Below are 20,787 nucleotides of genomic sequence, written 5' to 3'. Positions count from 1 at the left end.
TTAGGATGTGTCCCATATTTTCCAGGTAGGTTCCGTTTTTGAGAGAGTAAGTTGCCCAGTTAAATAGGCCCCTCTTAAATTCTGGTATTGCATCTTGCATGATCTTAGACGGACATTCATCTAGTAGACAATTTGATTTGGAGTATTTGTTGAAGAGTGCAAGGAAGTTATTCCAATCTGGGGGCTCGAAGTGGTTCCAGCTCATATCGCCTTTGGATTCACTACTCTGCGTTTTGAGGTTGAATTCAAGATTGGGTGGAGGAGGGGGTATTGAGGCTCTGAGGTCGGTGATTTTTTTCCTAAAGTGGTTGGCTAGGGTGGAGACCTCTGGGATTTGATCGTGATGGTTCTGTAGTATCTGTGTGGTGTCTGTTATTTTGCTTACTAGTTTGAATAGTTCTCTACTGTTTGTATTGGTTGTTCCTATTTTCTGTGCATAACAGTTATAACGCTTTTCTTTGATCCGATTCTTGTAATTTTTCATTTTTTGTTTCCATTTAATTTTATCTTCTACTTTGTCTGTTTTTTGCCATACTCTTTCCAGTTTTCTGAGATCTTGTTTGAGGGCTAATAATTTGGCGTCATACCATTCTTTTGATGCCCTTGTGTTCTTTTTGTATGATTGAACAGGAGCTATTTGATTTAGTGTGTCTTTTGTGAATTTGTCCCATCTAGTGGGGAAGTCTTGCTCTTCCTCTATTTTGGGGTGTAGTTCATAATGGGTCCAGAATTCTGTTGGATTGGTGATGTTTCTGCAGGTGACTGTTTTTTTCAAACTGGTTTTGTTTATATGTTTTGCTGTTGAGTGTTTCTTTTGCCAACATAATTCTTTTGCCAACATAATGTAGGCCAGCATTTTGCAGGCCTACATTAAGATGTCTGTCTCGACTTCGTGCGCAACTGGACGGCGTTCTGGGGAAAAAGCAAGTACTACAGAAGGGATGGACTACACCTCAACAAGGAAGGAGCAAGAGTTTTGGCAGGCAACATGAAGAAAGCAATAGAGAAGGCTTTAAACTGAAGGACAGGGGAAAGCCGACAGTCGACCGCCGGTCGATGGCACGGACAACAGGATGCCCCGACGTAGGAACAAAGGACTACTACTCATACACAAGAGAGGTCGACCTCACAGCCAACAAAGGAGAACAAGCAGGAAGGGACAACTCAGACACAGGAGGGGATGACCACACAGCAAACATGGGAGATAACACAGGAGCAGTAAAGGATACCGTAAATGAAACTGTAAGGACAGCCAAGAGTAGAAGGTCCAAAAAGGTAACACGAAGGGAACTTAGATGTATGTATACAAATGCTAGAAGTCTAGGAAACAAAATGGGAGAACTAGAGACGATAGCAAGACATGAGAACATGGATATCATTGGCATAACAGAAACATGGTGGAATGAAGAAAACAAATGGGACACAGTACTACAGGGATACAAACTATATAGAAGGGATCGAGAAGGGCAGAAAGGTGGAGGTATTGCCCTATATGTTAAGGAAGAAATAGATTCTGTTGGAATGATTACAACAGACAGGAAAGAGAAGCTGGAGTCCCTCTGGATCAAAATTCCTGGTCACAATGGCGCAGATACAAAAATTGGCCTTTACTATCGTCCCCCAGGACAGGCGGAGGTCACTGACTCAGAAATGATGGAGGAAATCAAACAAGTATGCAAGACAGGCAATGTAGTTATATTGGGAGACTTCAATTTCCCAGGAATAGACTGGAAACTAGGAGCCTCCAACTGCGGCAAGGAGGCCAAATTCCTGGAGGTGCTAGGGGATTGCTTCCTGGAGCAAATGGTAAAAGAGCCGACAAGAGGCGACGCCACCTTGGACTTGGTCCTAAATGGTCTCACCGGACCGATAACAGAAGTAGAAGTCATGGTTCCACTGGGAACGAGTGATCACAATGTAATCAACTTTAAACTTGACATTGGGAAAGGGAAACATGCCAAAACCTTAACCACCACCTTAAACTTTAAAAAGGGTAAATACGATTGCATGAGAGCCATGGTAACAAAACGACTCGAGAAGATGGTGAACAAACTTGAAACAGTAGATCAGGCATGGTGCCTATTGAAAAATACTATTGCAGAAGCACAAGATCTCTACATTCCGAGGATTTCCAAAGATCGGAGAACTAAAGGCAAAGGAGAACCGGCATGGCTTACCATACAGGTGAAGGAAGCCATAAAAGAAAAGAAGGACTCTTTCAAAAAATGGAAATGCACGAAGACAACCGAAGCCTGGAACAAACATAAAGATGAACAGAAGAAATGTCACAAGGCCGTGAGGGATGCAAAACAGGACTATGAGGAAAAAATAGCCCGGGAGGCCAAAAACTTCAAGCCCTTCTTTAGATACGTGAAAGGGAAAAAACCTGCAAAAGAGGCAGTGGGACCCCTGGACGACAAGGGAAGAAAAGGGTACATCAAGGAAGATAAACAAATCGCAGACAAACTAAATTCCTTCTTTGCGTCCGTCTTTACAAAGGAGGACACCTCAACAATACCTGAAGCAGAGAAACTGTTTACAGGAGAAATAGAGGACAGCCTCACCACAGTTGAAGTGAACTTAGATCAGATATACTACCAGATCGACAAACTTAAAAGTGACAAATCCCCTGGACCGGATGAAATTCACCCGAGAGTCTTGAAGGAATTGAAGGTTGAAATCGGAGAGTTATTGCAAAAACTTGCAAACCTGTCAATCAGAACTGGTCAGATACCAGACGACTGGAGGAAAGCGAACGTCACGCCAATTTTCAAAAAAGGATCGAGAGGAGAACCGGGCAACTATAGACCTGTGAGTCTTACGTCTGTCCCCGGCAAGATGATTGAATCACTGATCAAGGATAGCATAGTTCAGCACTTGGACACACACGACTTGATGAAACCCAGTCAACATGGATTCAGGAAAGCGAAATCGTGTTTGACGAATTTACTCCAATTCTTTGAGACCGTAAACAAGCAAACTGATAGTGGAAAGCCGGTGGACATAATATACTTGGACTTCCAGAAAGCATTTGACAAAGTCCCACACGAAAGACTTCTCAGGAAACTACAAAGCCATGGCATAGAGGGAGATATACAAAGATGGATAGGCAAATGGCTGGATAACAGGAAGCAGAGAGTGGGCATTAATGGGAAGTTCTCCGACTGGGAGAAAGTGACTAGTGGTGTACCCCAGGGCTCGGTACTTGGGCCGATCCTTTTTAATATTTATATCAATGACCTGGAAAACGGAACATCCAGTGAGATCATCAAGTTTGCAGATGACACAAAACTCTGCCGGGCAATCAGATCGCAGGAGGACAGTGAGGAACTCCAGAGAGATTTGTGTCGGTTAGAAAAATGGGCGGAGAAATGGCAGATGAAGTTCAACGTGGAGAAATGCAAGGTAATGCATTTAGGCAGTAAAAATAAGGAATACGAGTACAGAATGTCAGGTGCAACTCTGGGAAAAAGTGAACAAGAAAGGGATCTGGGTGTACTGATAGATAGGACCCTGAAGCCGTCGGCACAATGCGCGGCAGCAGCAAAGAAGGCAAATAGAATGTTGGGCATGATAAAGAAAGGAATCTCAAGTAGATCGGACAAAGTTATAATGCCGCTTTATAGGGCAATGGTCAGACCCCACTTGGAATACTGCGTCCAACATTGGTCTCCCTACCTAAAGAAGGATATAAAACTGCTGGAGAGGGTGCAGAGACGAGCGACTAAACTGGTGAAGGGTATGGAGAAACTGGAATATGAGGATCGACTTAAAACACTAGGATTGTTCTCCCTTGAGAAGAGGAGACTGCGTGGGGATATGATCGAGACCTTCAAAATACTGAAAGGAATCGACAAAATAGAGCAGAGATTATTTACATTGTCCAATTTGACACGGACAAGTTCAGGACTAATATCAGGAAGTTCTGCTTCACACAGAGAGTGGTTGACATCTGGAATACTCTCCCAGGGGAGATTATTGCGGAATCGACAGTCCTAGGCTTCAAAAGCAAACTAGATGCATATCTCCTTGAGAGAGGCATATAAAGATATGGTTGGCTATAAAATAAGCCAGGTGTATACCTGGCAGGGCCTCCGCGTGTGCGGATCGCCGGACTTGATGGACCGAAGGTCTGATCCGGAGATGGCGCTTCTTATGTTCTTATACCTACAGCGACACGTAAGGATGCTTAAACACGCCCAAGTCCATTTCCACTCCCACATCCTGCCTTGGACTTGCTTAAGCATCCCTACATGTCGTTCCCGCAAACAATTTTTTTTTTGTTTTACATGCATTGCAATTGGTTGCCAGATGCAGTAGGACGCCTACTGCCACCTGCAAATTAGGACGCGTGTTCCGAGAATCAGGTCCATTGTGTCTAACTTTTTAGGAGTTACCTGGACTAAGAGAGGGTTTGCCCAGTTCTTAAAGTATCCTTCATGACATTATGGTAGACACCTACAAAGAGGTCAAAAAGATCACAGCGAGGTTCCTTCTCTGTTTCCATTTTGATGGGTAAAGCTTTGCCCATCTGTCTGACAAAGTCAGTAAAAGATATACTTTCTGGCAGAGGTTTGTACCACTGAGGTGGAGAGGTAGAATCAGAAGGTATACTATAGGATTCTTCTGTTGAATTATTCTGGCAAATCCTCATCTGAATGGTTGGAAATATCCGAGTCAGAGTCCTCAAAGTACTCCCTGGTAAGTGAATCAGGGAGTGTGTGTTAAGGTATAGGCTGATGGTCTGACCCAGGAGAGAACTCTTCTGTCGATGAAGATGAATGTGTCAAATGGATCCGTGCCAACACCAATGCTCAATATCGGGAAGGTGTGTGACATAGTCATCGATCGATGCTTTGATATTTCATTGAGCTGGGCTGAGGCAGGCATGAAAGACTGCATCTGTAGTAGCCCTGAAAGCTCGTCTGAGATTAGTCCAGATCTCCTCCTAGAGAGATGATGCTGTATGAGACATCAGCTTGGAAGCAATCTGCTGTATTGGATGTTGGGGCATGGGACACCTCGATGTTGAAGCACACCTATGAGGAGACATCAATTGAATGAAAGGAAAGCAGTCTCTGGTGCATCAATGCTTGCTATATGTTGAAGAAGTTGACGCTTAGGAGAATGTAATGCCATGCCTAGAAGGGGGAGAATGTTTATGCTTCTTAGGTGTCTTACATGAGTGACAAAGATGTTGAAAACAGTCAATGGTACCAGGAGGAAAAAGAGCTCAGAGTAATGTGAAGGCCAAAAAAATAAAAAAAGTTGACAAAATGTAACCAAATTCGAGTAAAATACTAGTACAGGTTAAAAAGAATGAATTATGAGGAAAGCAATGAAAAATAAGCTCAAGAAGGCACAATCTCCCCTACAACAACTGCTCTCATATACTGTTAGTCACTAATCTCCCACTATGTAACATAGAAACATAGAAATAGACGGCAGATAAGGGCCCACGGCCCATCTAGTCTGCCCACCTTAATGTCCCTCCCCTACCTTTGCCCTGTGAATAGATCCCATGTGCCGATCCCATTTGGCCTTAAAATCAGGCACGCTGCTGGCCTCAATCACCTGTAGTGGAAGACTATTCCAGCGATCAACCACTCTTTCAGTGAAAAAGAATTTCCTGGTGTCACCTCGTAGTTTCCCGCCCCTGATTTTCAACGGATGCCCTCTTGTTGTCGTGGGACCCTTGAAAAAGAAGATATTCCACGACAACAAGAGGGCATCCGTTGAAAATGTAAGTTCTACTCAATTCACGGTCCTGCGGTATATAAACTGCTATTATTATTATTATTATTATTAAAAGAGCACTGAAGAGAAAACTAAAGATACAGCTACTCAACACCATGAAAAATGAAGAACTGATGGTCCTATGAGCTGACGACAGGCATGAAGATGGCATGGGCACTGCCTAAAGATTTAAAGCAGCAGTGCACTTGGTAGTATCTGTACTGGGTTCCATGGATGACATCACCCAAATGTGAGAATATTATGTCTGCTTTTCCTCGGAGAAAATACAGCTACCTAGCTACTAGGCCTAGGAGTGTAGTTAGAGTATACAATGACAACACACCGATATCATTTTTGCACGGCACAAAAGAAAGCGAGTTCTGGCATCAATTATGCAAATTGTTGCTTATGTTTATTTTTGGACAGATTAAATAGCTTAATTTCAGCAAATTTGAGTAAACAACAAATTTAGATAACAAAATCTAGGAGTTCCCTTTTTTTGTTCAATCACTATCTATATTAGAGAATGACACGGGGACAAGCTTGTCCCCATCCCCGCAGGAACTCAATTTCCCCATCCCGTCCCAGTGAGTTTTGTCACTGTCCCTGTCCCATTCCTGTAAACTCTGCCTAAACCACAAAAGCCTCAAACACTTATGATTTTAAAGTGTTTGTGCAGATGAGGACAGAGCTTGCAGGAATAAGGCAGGGACAGGAAAAGAACTCGTGGGAAAACGAGTTCCTGTGGGGATGGGAAAAGATTTGTCCCCATGTCATTCTCTAATCTATATCTCTATGATCAGCACTAATCCAAGCCAGCCTCTAGATTCTGAACCTTATTGCCCATACTAGAAGCATTAGTATACACAGTTTTCCAGCTATTTCCCCTTTTTCGTTTGTGTCTTTAGAGCTCTGTTCACCCATTCTTGATGATCCTAGTTTAAAGCCCTCTTCAGTACATTAAACAGTTTGTAGCGGGAAGAGAATCAGTCCCTTCTTTGACAGGGGGACATCATCTCTGCTCAGCAATCTTTGCAACTTAAGCTCATGACCTAGAAAGTCTAAATGCTCTTGACACCTGCTCAGCCATACATTCATCTCCAGGATTATATGCAATCTCATTTTTATGCAAGTAATCTCATGTAGGCCTTTAAAACCCTGGCCTACATTTCAGGTGCCTAAATTTTTATATAGCTGCCGCTAGCCGCAATTCTGTAAATGGTGCTTAAGTGTAATTGACATGCAGCTGGCACTATTTTTCTAGGCGTCATTTATAGAATCAGTCCCCAAGAATCCAGGTGAAGAATTCTTAATTGTAAATGGACTATTGAAGAAGTTGAGGCCTATTTTGAACTATGGGAGGGTGAAGCATATGAGAAGAGTCAATGGTTCCTGCTTCATTGAGCTTAGGGACACTTCCATTCAAATAAATTTTCCGAGTTCAATGGATCCACATATTGTATTTTAGAGCTTAGGTATGCCGCCACTCAGGGGATGGGGGCAGGAGATGTCACAAAAATAGTAAAGTAATCAAAATCAGGAACGATCTGACAGCTAACATTGCTCTTGATGCTGATAATTTGGAAATTGTTCTGAAGGACTCACCTGCTGCAAGTGATCAGTCTTATACTGCTTTGGAAGCAATTCGGATAACTCCTTCTTCTCTTTCCAGTCCTCACATGTCACATGTGTGTTGTGTCACCTGGATGATTTGCAGTCAGTAGAGGCCTACCTATTGTCATGTAGTGACATCTTGATCAGTGAAACACTTTTCAGGCAAATTGAAGACCATGCATATCCAGTCTATCAAGAATCACTTCACTTTTGTGCAGGTGCCTGGGCAAGGTGCCAAGCCTCTCATGGGGGTTTGCAGCCTACCCTTGAAGTTGGGTGTGAAGACTTTATCCACCACTTCTCTATTGCAGAGGCCTGCAACGGCCCTTATGTTTGGGATCAGATTGCCTAATCAGACTGGGAATTTATGTGGACTTGGTGAATCAAGTAGTTTGGAGTAGAATGCAAGGAAGTCCAGAGGAGTCCCTGATCACGTGTGCCAGCCTGAAGTCTGGGCAAACCATACTCCAGATTTGTGAGGTATGTGCTGCAGATGTAAGAATCCCAGGTAGGGTGCAAGACTTTTCCCTGAAGCTAAGCTTGGCCCCAGGCCAAAGGCTTCTGGACAAGGTAGTGTTCTTAAATTCTCATACTTGCTTTTGGAAGCTGGGACTGTCTACTTGTGCTTTGCCTTGTGACTGTTTCCTCCCTCTACTTGTAGGTTATCAATTCCCAGCTTGAAGATTTTGTCATTACTGCTCAATTTTGGGGGTGTGCAACTATTTTTGACAGTTCATAGATAAGTATGTAGAGATCAGCTGACCCTTGGTAAAATTATTAAAGAAAGATGACCCCTGGATGTGGGTCCAGAACAGGAAACCACTATGCAGAAACTGAAGGATCAGCTTAGTCACTTTTGTTATCTTGCATATTTGCATACCCTGAGGGAACGTCGTGAGTTCTTCATTGACCTGGGATTCTCCAAACACTATGAGCACTGTATTATATTACCAGAATCATATTTCTAAGTGTGTTGTGGCCTACGTTCCCTCTATAGGTGAGCATGTGAGCTATCATTCATACTTTTGGTGAATGTCGTTCAGATTTTACACAGTTGCTCATTTCCAGTGGCAAGAAGAAACACGCATGGGGTTGCTCTGCTCATATGTGTGCTGTCGGCTGTGCCAGTACTCTGCCCTCTCTGATGTCAATTCCTGTTCCAGGATAGAGAACCGGCACATCCAACAGCACACACCTGCGCAGAGAAGTCCCGCATGTGCTTTTTCTTCTTGCTGCTACTACTGCAGACTGAAAGCAGCAGTAGGAGGGAATCTAATCTAGTCTTCAGGTTATATACCGAGTCATCTCCTGGAGGAGTTCAACTCGGTTTACAGTTGATTAAATTAGAATAACATAAGAGCAAGCCTATGAAGTAGAAACAGATTGAAGCCAAGGTAACCCAGGAAGGGGAAGGGTAGGGAGAACAAGGAGAAGCTAGATGGAAGGATGAGGATAGAAAAAGAGGACCCTGGATGGAAAAGGGAGAGGCTCTAGAAGCTCATACTGTGAATCCCATGAGTGGTGCGATTTAGACAGAGAAATACTCCAAGAGAGAATTCTGGGTCCTAGTCTAGCTAGAGCTTAATGATTTAGTAAAGTTCGCTAGACAGTGGTGTAATCCCCTTTGCCCCATGATTTTCCTTCTTTGATGCACTGGAGACAGACCTCGGTACAACGAACACTATGAAGTTCTTTTTGACTTTAGCATTGGTGTACTACCTCCGTGGAGAACAGGAGGCTCAAGGATTGCTTATGGGAGTGGCTCGTTATGAGCATCTCTCTCCTATTTTGAAGAAATTGCATTGGTTTCCCATAGCATTTCGTATTAAATTTAAACTTCTGAAACTCATACACTGGGGTGTTTATGATTGTCTGTCATACTATTTGAAAAAAATGCTCGACGTTGTACATTCCACCATGGAAGCTGAGTTCTTAGAATCACAGCTTGTTGGACACAAAAAGAGAGAATAATATTCATTATGTATGAACAAAGAGTTCCTGTTTCTCTATAGCCAAACCATCGATGTGGAATGCTTTGTCCGGAACGTTACGTTTTTGTGGAAATCTTATGCAATTTAGGAAGTTACTTAAAACCCATCCGTTTGTCCAAGCTTTTTTTAAGTGAATATATAACTTTTTTGAGTTATGCTTTTATTGGAAAGCTGTGTGCTAAACTGAAGAATGATGTTACTTGATAATTGCTCAGATATAGTCCTACTGAATTTGTGATGATATAAAATCGTGACTCTCTATCTTCCTCTACTTGATGTATGTCTTCTTTTAAAATGTTCATTTTATTATGTAAAGAAATTTGTGAGCCGCCTTGGACAAAGGCGGATTGAAAATGTTTTAAATAAATAAATAATCATTTGCATCAATGAAAACACTGAAGCATTATGTGAAGCAAGAATCCACGGCCTCTCAATATTCTTGTTAAGTTCCCTTTCCAAAACTGCAACTATCAAGATGAACAAGGAGCAGCAGGTGAGGGCATATCCACCTTATTTATAAGTATCATTGGCACTATCTATGATTGTTGATGAATTTGAGTGTAAATTCCATCTGGGGACACTTAAAAGGTATGTTCTCTCAACACTGCTCTCTGATGGGTTCTGATGTCGATGCTTCTGAGACTGAAGCAATGCTGTTTGTTGGTAACTTTTGACATCCACTTTCTTCCTCAAGTGAGAATTGGTCAATATCCATTCCCACTGGCATCTATTAATTCTCAATATCAGGTGATCAATGTATTTCCATCATTCAGTACAGTTTCTGGACTCCTTTAGACTGATACTTCCAATGCAAATATCGATGGATCAGCCTTAATGTGCCAAAGATTTTTTACATTACTCTTCACAACTCCAAATCCATCTTTGTCATCTGATATCGTAACTTGACATTAGCATCCTACTCAGTAATAGCTGAGTAGTAAGTTTTTCTTCTTGGTTCGTATCTAGATGCTATCATTTAGACCACATGTGTCAAACACAAGGCCCGCGGGCCAAATCCGGCCCGCCAGGCCTTGCAATGTGGCCCGCACCGCGCTGTCATCACTGTACGCCGCTGCGTTCCATCACAATGACGCTCGGTGACATAGGACGCTTGTGATCTCGCCGGCCGTACTTGCTATCTATCTCCCCCCATCGACCGCCCCCCCCAAGAACCTCCGACCGCCCCCCAGCCGACCCGCGACCCCCCTGGCCGACCCCCACGACACCCCCACCCCCCTTCCCCGTACCTTTCTGTAGTTGGCCGGACAGACGGGAGCCAAACCCGCCTGTCCGGCAGGCAGCCAACGACGGAATGAGGCCGGATTTGCCCATCCGTCTCAAAGCTCCGCCTACTGGTGGGGCCTAAGGCGCCTGGGCCAATCAGAATAGACCCAGGAGCCTTAGGTCCCACCAGTAGGCGGAGTTTTGAGACGGATGGGCCAATCCGGCCTCATTCCGTCGTTGGCTGCCTGCCGGACAGGCGGGTTTGGCTCCGGTCTGTCCGGCCAACTACAGAAAGGTACGGGGAAGGGGGGTGGGGGTGTCGGCCAGGGGGGTCGGAGGTTCTTGGGGGGGGGGCGGTCGATGGGGGGAGGGGGGTTTGCGTCGAGGGCAGGAGGGCCTGGGATCCCTCCTGCCCGTAATGTAGTGTGGGGTGGGGGTCGCCGTGGTCAGGAGGGTTTGGGCTCCCTCCTGGCCCGAACAACTAGCGGGGGGGGGGGGGGGTCGCCAGGGCCAGGAGGACTTGGGCTCCCTCCTGGCCCGATATTGTCGGGGAGTTGGGGAATCGGCGGGGCAAGAGGGCTTGGGCTCCTTTTTGCCCCGATCGTGTCGGGGAGTCGGGGGGGCAAGAGGGCTTGAGCTCCCTCTTGCCCCGATCGTGTTGGGAGTCGGGGAGTCGGCGGTCCTTCGGGGTGGGGGTGCAGGTGCGTGCGAGCGGTCCTGCTTGGGGTGAATCGGACGTCGGGGGGGGGGGGGGAACTATGTAAAAAAAATACACAGCAGAAGCTGCCAGTTCCTGGCATAAAGTGTAGGCATAAAAATCGCAACAGAATCTGCTATCTGTACCCAGCCAGGCATTTATTAACTGACTTTTTCATTCTAATGCAGATTTCCAATAAACTACATCTTTTACTGCCAATATTGATCCCAAAATGTCCAGGAAAAGAAAAGTTGACGGTGAAGGCAGACAATTTAATGACAAATGGGAAAATGAATACATGTTTGTGCTTAGTGAGGGCAAACCAGTGTGTATATTGTGTTATGAGACAGTGTCGGTGATGAAAGAGTACAATATACGTCAACATTATGTTTGGTGTCAAAATGACAAGTATGGCAAATATACTTTGGAAGAAAAACATAAAATTGTTAAAGAACTAAAAGGCAAACTACAATCACAGCAGCAAATGTTTACAAAGGCTACAGCGAAAAATGATGCTGCAGTGAAAGCAAGCTTTATAGTGGCTGAAGAAATTGCCCGTACTTCAAGGTGTTTTTCAGAGGGTGCCTTTTTGAAGCAATGCATGCTAAAAGTGTGTGAGAAAGTATGCCCAGACCAGATACAGAGTTTTCAAACTGTCAGTTTGTCAAGAAACACTATTGCAGACAGAGTTCAAGAACTCTCAGGAAATCTATCATCACAGCTGGCCGAACAGGCATGCAGTTATCTCGCTTTTTCACTTGCTATCGATGAAAGCACAGACAACACTGATACAGCGCAGCTGTCCATCTTTATACGTGCTACGAAGACCGACCTCTCTGTCACTGAGGAACTTTTGGATGTAGCTGCCATGCATGGGATGACGACTGGTAGAGATATATTTGAGGCTGTGGAGAAATCTATAAATAATTTTAAATTACCCTGGGAAAAGTTGGTGGGGCTAACTACCGATGGCGCACCTTCAATGTGCGGAGAAAAGAAAGGCTTGGTTGGACTAATGAAGGAAAGAATGCAAAAAAGTCACTGCCACACACCCTTGATTACTTATCATTGCATTATCCACCAAGAGGCTATGTGTGGAAAAGTTCTGGACATGAATGACATAATGACCACAGTCATTAAAACTATTAATTTTATAAGGGCACATGGCCTGAATCATCGCCAGTTCCAGCACTTTTTACAGGAGGTGGGTGCAGAGCATGGAGACGTGCCATACCACACAGAAGTAAGATGGCTGAGCAAGAGCGCAGTCCTCAAAAGATTTTTTGAGCTCAGAGAACAAATTGCTCTTTTCATGGAAAGTAAAGGAAAGCCCTTGCCTGAACTGTCGGATCCCGCCTGGCTATGTGATTTTGCTATGATGTGTGACATATGCGAGCATCTCGCCCAACTGAATCTGAAGCTGCAGAGACGCAAACAAGTCATCACGAAGATGTCTGACATGATCACAGCATTCCAGCGTAAACTTCAACTATGGAAGTCCCAACTAGAACAGGACAATCTTGCCCACTTTCCCGTTTGTTTGAGTATCTCAACCACTATTTCTGGTACTTTTCCTTGCAGTCGGCTGGCTACCAAAGTTAGCCGTTTACTAAGTGAATTTGAGCGGCGCTTCTCTGACTTTAGAACACAGCACTCATGCTTTGACATCTTTGCAAATCCTTTTACAGTTGATGTCAACAATGTGCCCCATCACCTTCAGATGGAGATAATCGAGCTTCAGTCTGACAGTGGCCTGAAATCAAGGTTTCAGGATGTTGAAATTGAGGACTTCTACCCTCTACTGCCCCCTGACTCAATGCCAGAGCTCCGACTTCATGCTGCCCGTATTCTATCCATGTTCGGGAGCACCTATCTTTGTGAACAGATGTTTTCAATAATGAATCTGAACAAAAACAAGCACAGATCACGCATTACCGATGACAACCTCCATGCTGTTTTGCGGGTTGCTACAGCCCAAGAAATAAAACCGAACATTGACTCATTGATACGGGGAAAACGGTGTCAGACATCTAGCCAGAAAACAAAACAATGAGCATTTTAGGTACATTCCAATATTACTGTTTTGCTTGATAGCATGTGAGTTGGTTAACAGCACTGTTAAGGAAAAGATTGTTCCACTCATTTTAAATTCACATTTCTGGTTAACATTGTCAGTTTATGACTGTTCAGTAAACCATTCGGCCCGCGATTTAGGCTGCATTTTAGATTTTGGCCCCTTCTCTGATTGAGTTCGACACCCCTGATTTAGACGGTCTATCATTCAGAATGTCAGTCAGGCATTGTGCTTGAAAGCTGTTGCATATATTTTTGTAAAGCAATGCTATTTCAATTTGAGATTGAAAGGGCTTATTCTCATTGGCAGGTGAAGTTTTAAGACTCTTGAAATGACTAAGTGATGTTACAATTTTTACAAAGGGCTTTATAAGACACTTGTTTTCTTACCTGAAATATGGTAGAATGCAGACTAACCTCAGCAGAAGGTGGTTCGGATAATCAAAAATCTGGATGATTGGACAATAATATTTTCTCTGGTTTTAATAATTGTTAAAAAAAAAAAAATATATATATATATATATATATATATATATATATATATATATATATATATACTGTCCCCTCCCTCTCCCCGACCTCCTGGACCCAGAGGAAGGATCCTAGGGCTACATTGCTTCCCTGGTGGTTTAGTGGCATGCTGGGGCAAGAGAGATCCTACTTGTTCCTGCCCATGCTCTTTGAGCGACAAAATTAGCTGCTGTTTATCTAACTATCCCATTTCAAAATTTTATCAAAATGAAGGAAAAAACACCACAACCCTCTCTAATTAGCTTTACTGGCTCAAATTATGATATAATCTTTTAAAATGGGGCCACTATATGCATAATTTATGGCATTTATATGTGAACACCTTGGCCTTGATGTTGCATTTCCCACGCAGAACTTAATGCAGAAATAGGACTTTATGGCCCTGATTCTGCAAAGTGCATCCCGGTTGTAGGTAGCTGTAGGTTTCCTACAGCTGTCTAGTCAGCCAATCGTAGGTATGTTTTCTAAAAAAATGCTCCCCAGGCAGGCCGCCTATATTGAAGGTGCTTCCGGGAGCCTTGGGAGGCCCGCAATCCCACCTAATGCTAGGCAGAAGCCTTAGGTGAACCTAGGCGGCCCTACACGTCTCCCTAGGCGTGCCTAAGGTGTTGCCTTAGGCAAACCTAGGCAGCCCTACGTGTCTCCCTAGCAGAGCGGGAGATGCTTACAATGTAGGCTAGCAAAATGCTGGCCTACATGGTAAGTAGACGCGGTCGCTATACTTAATCACGCCCAACCCTTCCTGCCGACAGAACTCGCCCTCCCCCGAAGATTGCCGGCAGGAGGGTACCCAACCCCTCCTGCCGGCCCCCCCCCCAATGACATGCCCCAACCGCCCTCCCCGGACCCCCCCCCCAAAGGCCTCCCCAAAGATCGACGGCAGGAGGGTGCCAACCTCTCTTGCCAGACCCCCCCAACGAAGCCCCCACCCCGGACCCCCCCTCGGGCTTACCTGCAAGTTGGCCGGACGGGTCTTCGCACCGTCCGGTGAGCAGGCCCGCCTCTGTCCAAATGAGGTGGGCCCGCCCCTCCCCTGCCCAACCTACAGGATCCTAGGGCCTGATTGGCCCAGGTGCCTAAGGCCCCTCCCACAATCGACCTTTTGGGCACCCCTGCTTTATATCATGTATTGAGTATAAATTGTGCTACAATGCAAACCATTTTACAAACTTTTACTTAGCATTGTATTTAAGTTTGACATTTAAAAAGTAGGATTTCCAATTCTGCATTTTGTAAAAATAGGATAGCTCTAGGAAGGTTAATGTTTAAGTAATGGTGAGTTTAATTATTAAAAATTTAAGGATGTGGGGCACCTAGAGGTCTGACAGTAAACTGAGGAAAGCACAAAATTCAAAGTTTGCGGAGAAAGCTTAATGCATTTGTACCGGCTTTGTGTGGCTAACATCAGCTCAAAGGGACAAGATGTGGTACTGAAGCTACTGTTTCCTTACAACAGAGTTGGGCGGTCATTTGCAACAACAAAAGAAATGTCAGCAATATATTGTATGATGTTACATGTTGTAACCAAACAAAAACAAGCAGAAAAAACCCCCCAAACACTTCACCTTTTGTATTTTGTCATTCATCAATAATAGTACGCATTAAGTGGAAGAGGGTACAGTACACTATTTCAGAAAGAGTATGTACTTTTTCTCGATAGCAAAACCACTTCACTATGCATACACAAATTATATGTTTCTCCATAGTACACACTATTTCCAGAGAATGTGCACCTATTATCAGAAACTGATAAAATGGCTAGAAAACCATGAAAAAAAACAAAATTCCTGTAAACATGGGAAATGACACAAAATGTTCTGACTGCCCATCCCCAGCTACAAATGGGAGGTATTTCCTGTGCTTGGAATGCATCTAAATGTGGGTACATAACAACCTTGAGACCCAGAGACAATCCCATTCATTTATAATGGGAATGAAGGCATCTAGGGAGATAATCTTGAATCTATTTAAACCCTTAGTTCATGGTATCCTCCAATTTTCCTGACTAAAATACCCTTTATCTAAGAGAAATGTGATCTTATTTTCTCACAACTCTGCATATTAAGGGAGCACCTTGGGAGGGTGATGTGATGGGATTGCCAATAAATGCAATCTATATAGTAGAAGATGACTGAATCTGGGACTTTTGAGCCTTATGCTATCTCTCAAGGGCCAGATTGTAAGCCATAAGGGATTGGGGATCCTCCATCTCAACCGGACCCTGTCTTAGTTGGTCCTAACCCTAGGGGAGAAGGAACAAAAAAAGAATAATTAACCTCCACAGTCACATATCAATCAAAGAAAGAGTATAGATGGCTAAGAGGACGCAAGAAGACAACTTTAGTGGTGTATCATGGAAAAACAAATTTTGTTGGTTAACAGAACATAGGTATGCTCTGGATGAGTGTGGCATTCTTTATTAAACAGTTTGTTCTTTACTCTGTCACATCTCCAATATTGGTGCACTGGGTGCAGGTTTCTCTCGCTTTGAAACATTCAGCGTTCCCTAACCCTCTCTGATACAGGCATTCCCTATATTGGAGTTCCTTTCTACCCTAACTCTTGTTAACCGTGTCGAGCTTTACGAATGTAGAGATGATGCGGTATACAAACCTAAGGTTTAGATTAGATTAGATACTGCCAAAACACAACTCTGTCAGGGGTATGTTTAGGGTGTGGGAGCAGAGGCTCAAACACCAGGTAAACCAGGTCTGCAATGCATACCAGTGCCACCAAGGTCTGGGGTGATCAGAAGCACTACTAAATATGGGCAACGTGCTACTTGTAGAGAATTCTTCTGTTTGGCAGCCATGGAGAGAAAATGTACAGCAGCTCTGGCCTGGGCTAAGGCTTAACCACTCACCTCTGCTGGAGGTGAATTCCAGGAGGTACCAGCACATATACTCATGATGTCAATGGAAATGTTCAGTATCTTTACCTCCTTCTGCTGGCAGGAAAGGGATATAACCCAATGATGTGGTTTAGTTTAATAGAGACAATAAGAAAGCCAGTATTCATTATTGTGATGTTTTCTGTTCTCCCATGAATGTTTTTAAAGTTGACTACCTTTCATTTAATATAAAATTTACTTAACTGATATCAGCTGTCTATCTTTGAGACATTTTACAGGAGTTGTCTTATAATTAAAATCTTACAAAATCTTTCACAACATTTAGCATATTAATTTACTGTTTATTACAAAATAACTATGATTTGCACAAAACTGCATTATTACCCAGAAGAAATCATGTTTCATAGCTAGCCTATACAATCACAGAATTATGCAATCATAATTTTGCATAAAACTGAGAGCATTCATACTTGCATTAAAAAAATAAATCACAATTAACTGTGTAGTGGTTCACACTGCAGGATATTCCCTCCAGAGCACAAAAAGCAAGCAAAGATAGGAAGCACACTGCCACTAGACATTGTAAGCAAAAGAACTGAGGGGAAGAGTCTCAAAACTTACCATGCCCCAACGTTGTTCACTAAACCTGTTCCAACCGGTTTAGCATGCATGTATTTTAGTGGTCGATTATCAAAACGGCTCATTATGGTCTTTTCCAAGCTTTCTAGCAGTCTCAGACTATGCCATGTAAATGTAGTACAACGAGGTCACTAATATAAAAATGAGTACTCCGGACAATTCTCTATCATCGCTGGGCGATTCCCCAACCTCGTTGTAGTACATCTGTGTGCAAATTTTTCTGGCAGGGTCTGAGCTGTCATAGCCTTACTTTCCTATCAGCGTCTGAGCACTGATTGGCTGAAGCACTGACAGGAAAGTAAGGTTTGACAGCTCAGAACCACCCAAATTAAAAAAACCAAACAAAAAACACCAAATCGAAGCTAGGCAGGAAGGATACCCACTCCCTCCCGCCGCCACGGTCAGGCAACCCCCTCCCCGGCAGAGGGAAGGATGCTCACTTCCTCTCGCTGCCATCATCAAGCAACCCTCCCCCTGACGCAGGAAGGATGCCCACTCCCTTCCCTGTCACTGTGCCCCTGACAACCACCTCACCCCCTTACCTTCTTCAGGAAGGTCGGACGGAGGGATGCTTACTCCCTCCGGCTGGCAGGCCCGCCTCTTCAAAATGTCAGGCCTTCTCCTTCCGGGTGCATTCTGGGATGGGGAGGGGCCTAAGGCTCTGATTGGCCCAGGTGTCTAAGGCCCCTCCTATGGGATGGGGGGCAGAGGGATTCTGGAGATGCCTACTGCAGAGGGAAGACAGATGAGCTGTAAGAGAGGATGGAAACTTGATGGGTAAGAAGTGCGTGGAGGAAGGGTGGGAAAAAGGTGTCTTATGGGAGAGGAGCATGGAGAGAAGAAATGGGGTGACTGATGGAAAAGGAGGGGGAGAATGAGCTTGAATGGGAAAGAGTGGGTAAAGGTGCTTGATGAAGGAAAATAAATATTTCTGATGAGGGTGAGTAGGGGGAGAAAATACAGAGAGAGCTCTGTCATCAGGGGGTGTCCCTTGTCCCTACATCCTTGCACTTGTTGCACCACTACAAAATATACATACATGAACTGCAATGAAGGCTGTTAGCTAATTTCAGATTTGCTAAACAGGGATGATATATTCTTGAAAGCAGTAGATACAATTGGAAAATCAGAACTACAAAATCCTTGAATGCAGTGTGGTAAACCCAAGAATAGATAATTCTGGAGGTAAATTGAAGTACATATAAGTAAAATGATCTAGTGAGCTGCATAGACAGCAGTCAAGAACAAAACAGAACAAAACAATCCAAGAAGCTCTCCCACTAGTTATTGTTTCCTACCTAATAATCACTGAATCAGCTCTCAGTTCCCAATCTCTTTTACTTCATGAATAATATTTAGTTAGCTTAAATAAAATGAATATTGTAGTATTACAAATGATCAATACAAGCCTAATAAAGGTGACAATGTAAGAAACAACAAAAAGGACTTCTGACACAAGAAACATGGCACATTATTCAGTAACTAGGTATTTATTTACCTGTTGAGGAAGACTGTGGACTAATGAGAAGATCTTCTTGAACTTGTTCACTTCCAGGGACAGTTTGCTGGTCACTTAAAGAACTCTGGGATGCACTGACAGGCTGGGACACTTCCTCATGTACTTCTTCATCACTTAACCTTTCCACTTTGACCCTGACATCATCTTCCATCACCAAAGGCGAACTGACCTTTGTACTCTCACAGGTTACGTAATCAGTTACCCTTCTAGTTACTTCAGAAGGACCAGGCAATTCTAAAGTTCTAGATTCTACCTGTTTGACCTTCTCAGTTTGAAGTCGTCGATCAATTCCAAATGGAAAGGTCCATGGGAAAGCTAAGGAAGAGTCAACGGGCTGATTCCGTGTCTCTGAATAGGATGTTGAAGGGTTTAGTACCTGGGGGGAGTTTGTTTGTGCGCCACACTTCATTGGGCTTTCTGGAGACATTACGATATAACTTTTACGTTTTCTCCGAGACTCTCTGCAGACAGGAATGGTTCTTTCCACTACACTACATTCAGAAGAAACTGGAGACAAACTGCCATCTCGAAAGTTGCAGTTTGTATTAATCTCCTGTCCTGCATCAAGCATCTTCTCTTGCTGGCTGTTAGATGTATTCCATAAAATGCTGGATTTCATGAACTCTGAGCAGGTGCTGGCAACGCTGAACATTTGCATATAGCTGGCTGCAGCCAACACATCAATAATGTTCTCTGTGTTAATAGAAAGAGTTGCTGTATATGCATACTCCAACAGAGGAATGAACCCTGTGACAGTTACGTGATGCAAGTCCAAAACACACTGGCTGTTCTCATCTGACTGGCCAACAAGTTTAGTGCGGAAGAATTCGCTACAAGCAGCAAGAACCACCTTGTGTGCTCTGAAAATTTTATCCTGGACACGGATTGTTATGTCACAGAAGTGTCCATCATTTCGCAGCATATTTAATTTTCCCAGCATCTCCTGGCTGTGGGCAGCAGAACTATGGGTAAATGTTTTTAACCCCATTTTCCTTGTATATTTACTTTCTCAGAACTGAAATGGTCAGAAGTGCCCTGAAAAATACAATAACAAACTTACTTTCTGTTTTTATTTAAATAAGCTTACAGGTTTTGCAAGCCCTTTTAGTTAAACCAAAATTGTGGAAATATAGTAAAAAAACAAACAAACCCCTAAAAACCTAACCCAAAAACAAACACCCCAAACAAAAAGAATTAACATGAAAATAATTTAAAAATCTAGATATTAGAAGACCTAAATGATTCTATAAAGTTATATACTAGAAATCTCCAAAGTCAGTATTCAAGCAGCACATTGGTGGTAGTCACAACCAACTTTCTGCTTTGCTTGAAAATTTCCCAGGTCACCAAGAAGGCAAAGTCTATAATTGGCATCTACAATTATGCACGTCCGTGCTAAGAAAATTGGCATTTTATAAAAGTAAGCATAACTGGTTTGGTGTATAAGTGCTAGGAGGTGTGCCACCAATTGACACCTGTACTTTAAAGAATCCTGTTAAGTTACATGTGTTCTTGCTGCACAAATGCACCAACAGTTACATCATGTTTGGCTGGTGTAACTGATGGTGCGTTCCATTTTTGGCACACTCATGTTGGCTGGAGCTAGTATTATGTAATAGAATCTTAGTACTAAGGTCCCATTATAAAACTGGCATTGTGTGCGCCAATGGGGTGCCAAAATTGGTGTGTAACTTTATAGAATTATCCCCTAAGGGCCCAATATTCAGCCTGTGGGAAGCAGCAAGGCTACCTCCAGTACCAAGGCCGTATTTGGCCCTAGCATTGAATATTATCTGGGACAAAGTTCAACAGCTTGCACTTAGCCAGCCAAACTGGTTTTCACTGGCTAAGGAAAAATGGCCAAAGACAGATGTACCTTTAGGTAGGTCTGTCTGGCCGCATGCCTTAGCCA

The 20,787-nt window shown here is 43.5% G+C and overlaps 1 protein-coding gene across 6 annotated transcripts in view; it reads right to left on the bottom strand.

Moving 5' to 3' along the window:
• The window catches only part of ZBTB44 (zinc finger and BTB domain containing 44), a 100,745-nt gene that overhangs the window by 58,508 nt on the left and 21,450 nt on the right, over positions 1–20,787 (bottom strand). For 5 of the 6 annotated variants that reach the window (XM_033917516.1, XM_033917515.1, XM_033917517.1 and 2 more), the window contains exon 3: positions 18,855–19,910. The exons of the other annotated variant lie outside the window; for it this stretch is intronic. In XM_033917516.1, the coding sequence (XP_033773407.1) occupies positions 18,855–19,863 (1,009 nt within the window). In that variant the 5' untranslated portion in view covers positions 19,864–19,910. The remainder of the gene's footprint in view (positions 1–18,854; positions 19,911–20,787) is intronic. 6 annotated transcript variants of the gene reach the window in all.

The sequence above is a fragment of the Geotrypetes seraphini genome, chromosome 13 (assembly GCF_902459505.1).
Source record: "Geotrypetes seraphini chromosome 13, aGeoSer1.1, whole genome shotgun sequence".
Lineage (NCBI taxonomy): Eukaryota > Metazoa > Chordata > Amphibia > Gymnophiona > Dermophiidae > Geotrypetes > Geotrypetes seraphini.
This window is presented reverse-complemented; position numbering and strand designations above follow the sequence as displayed.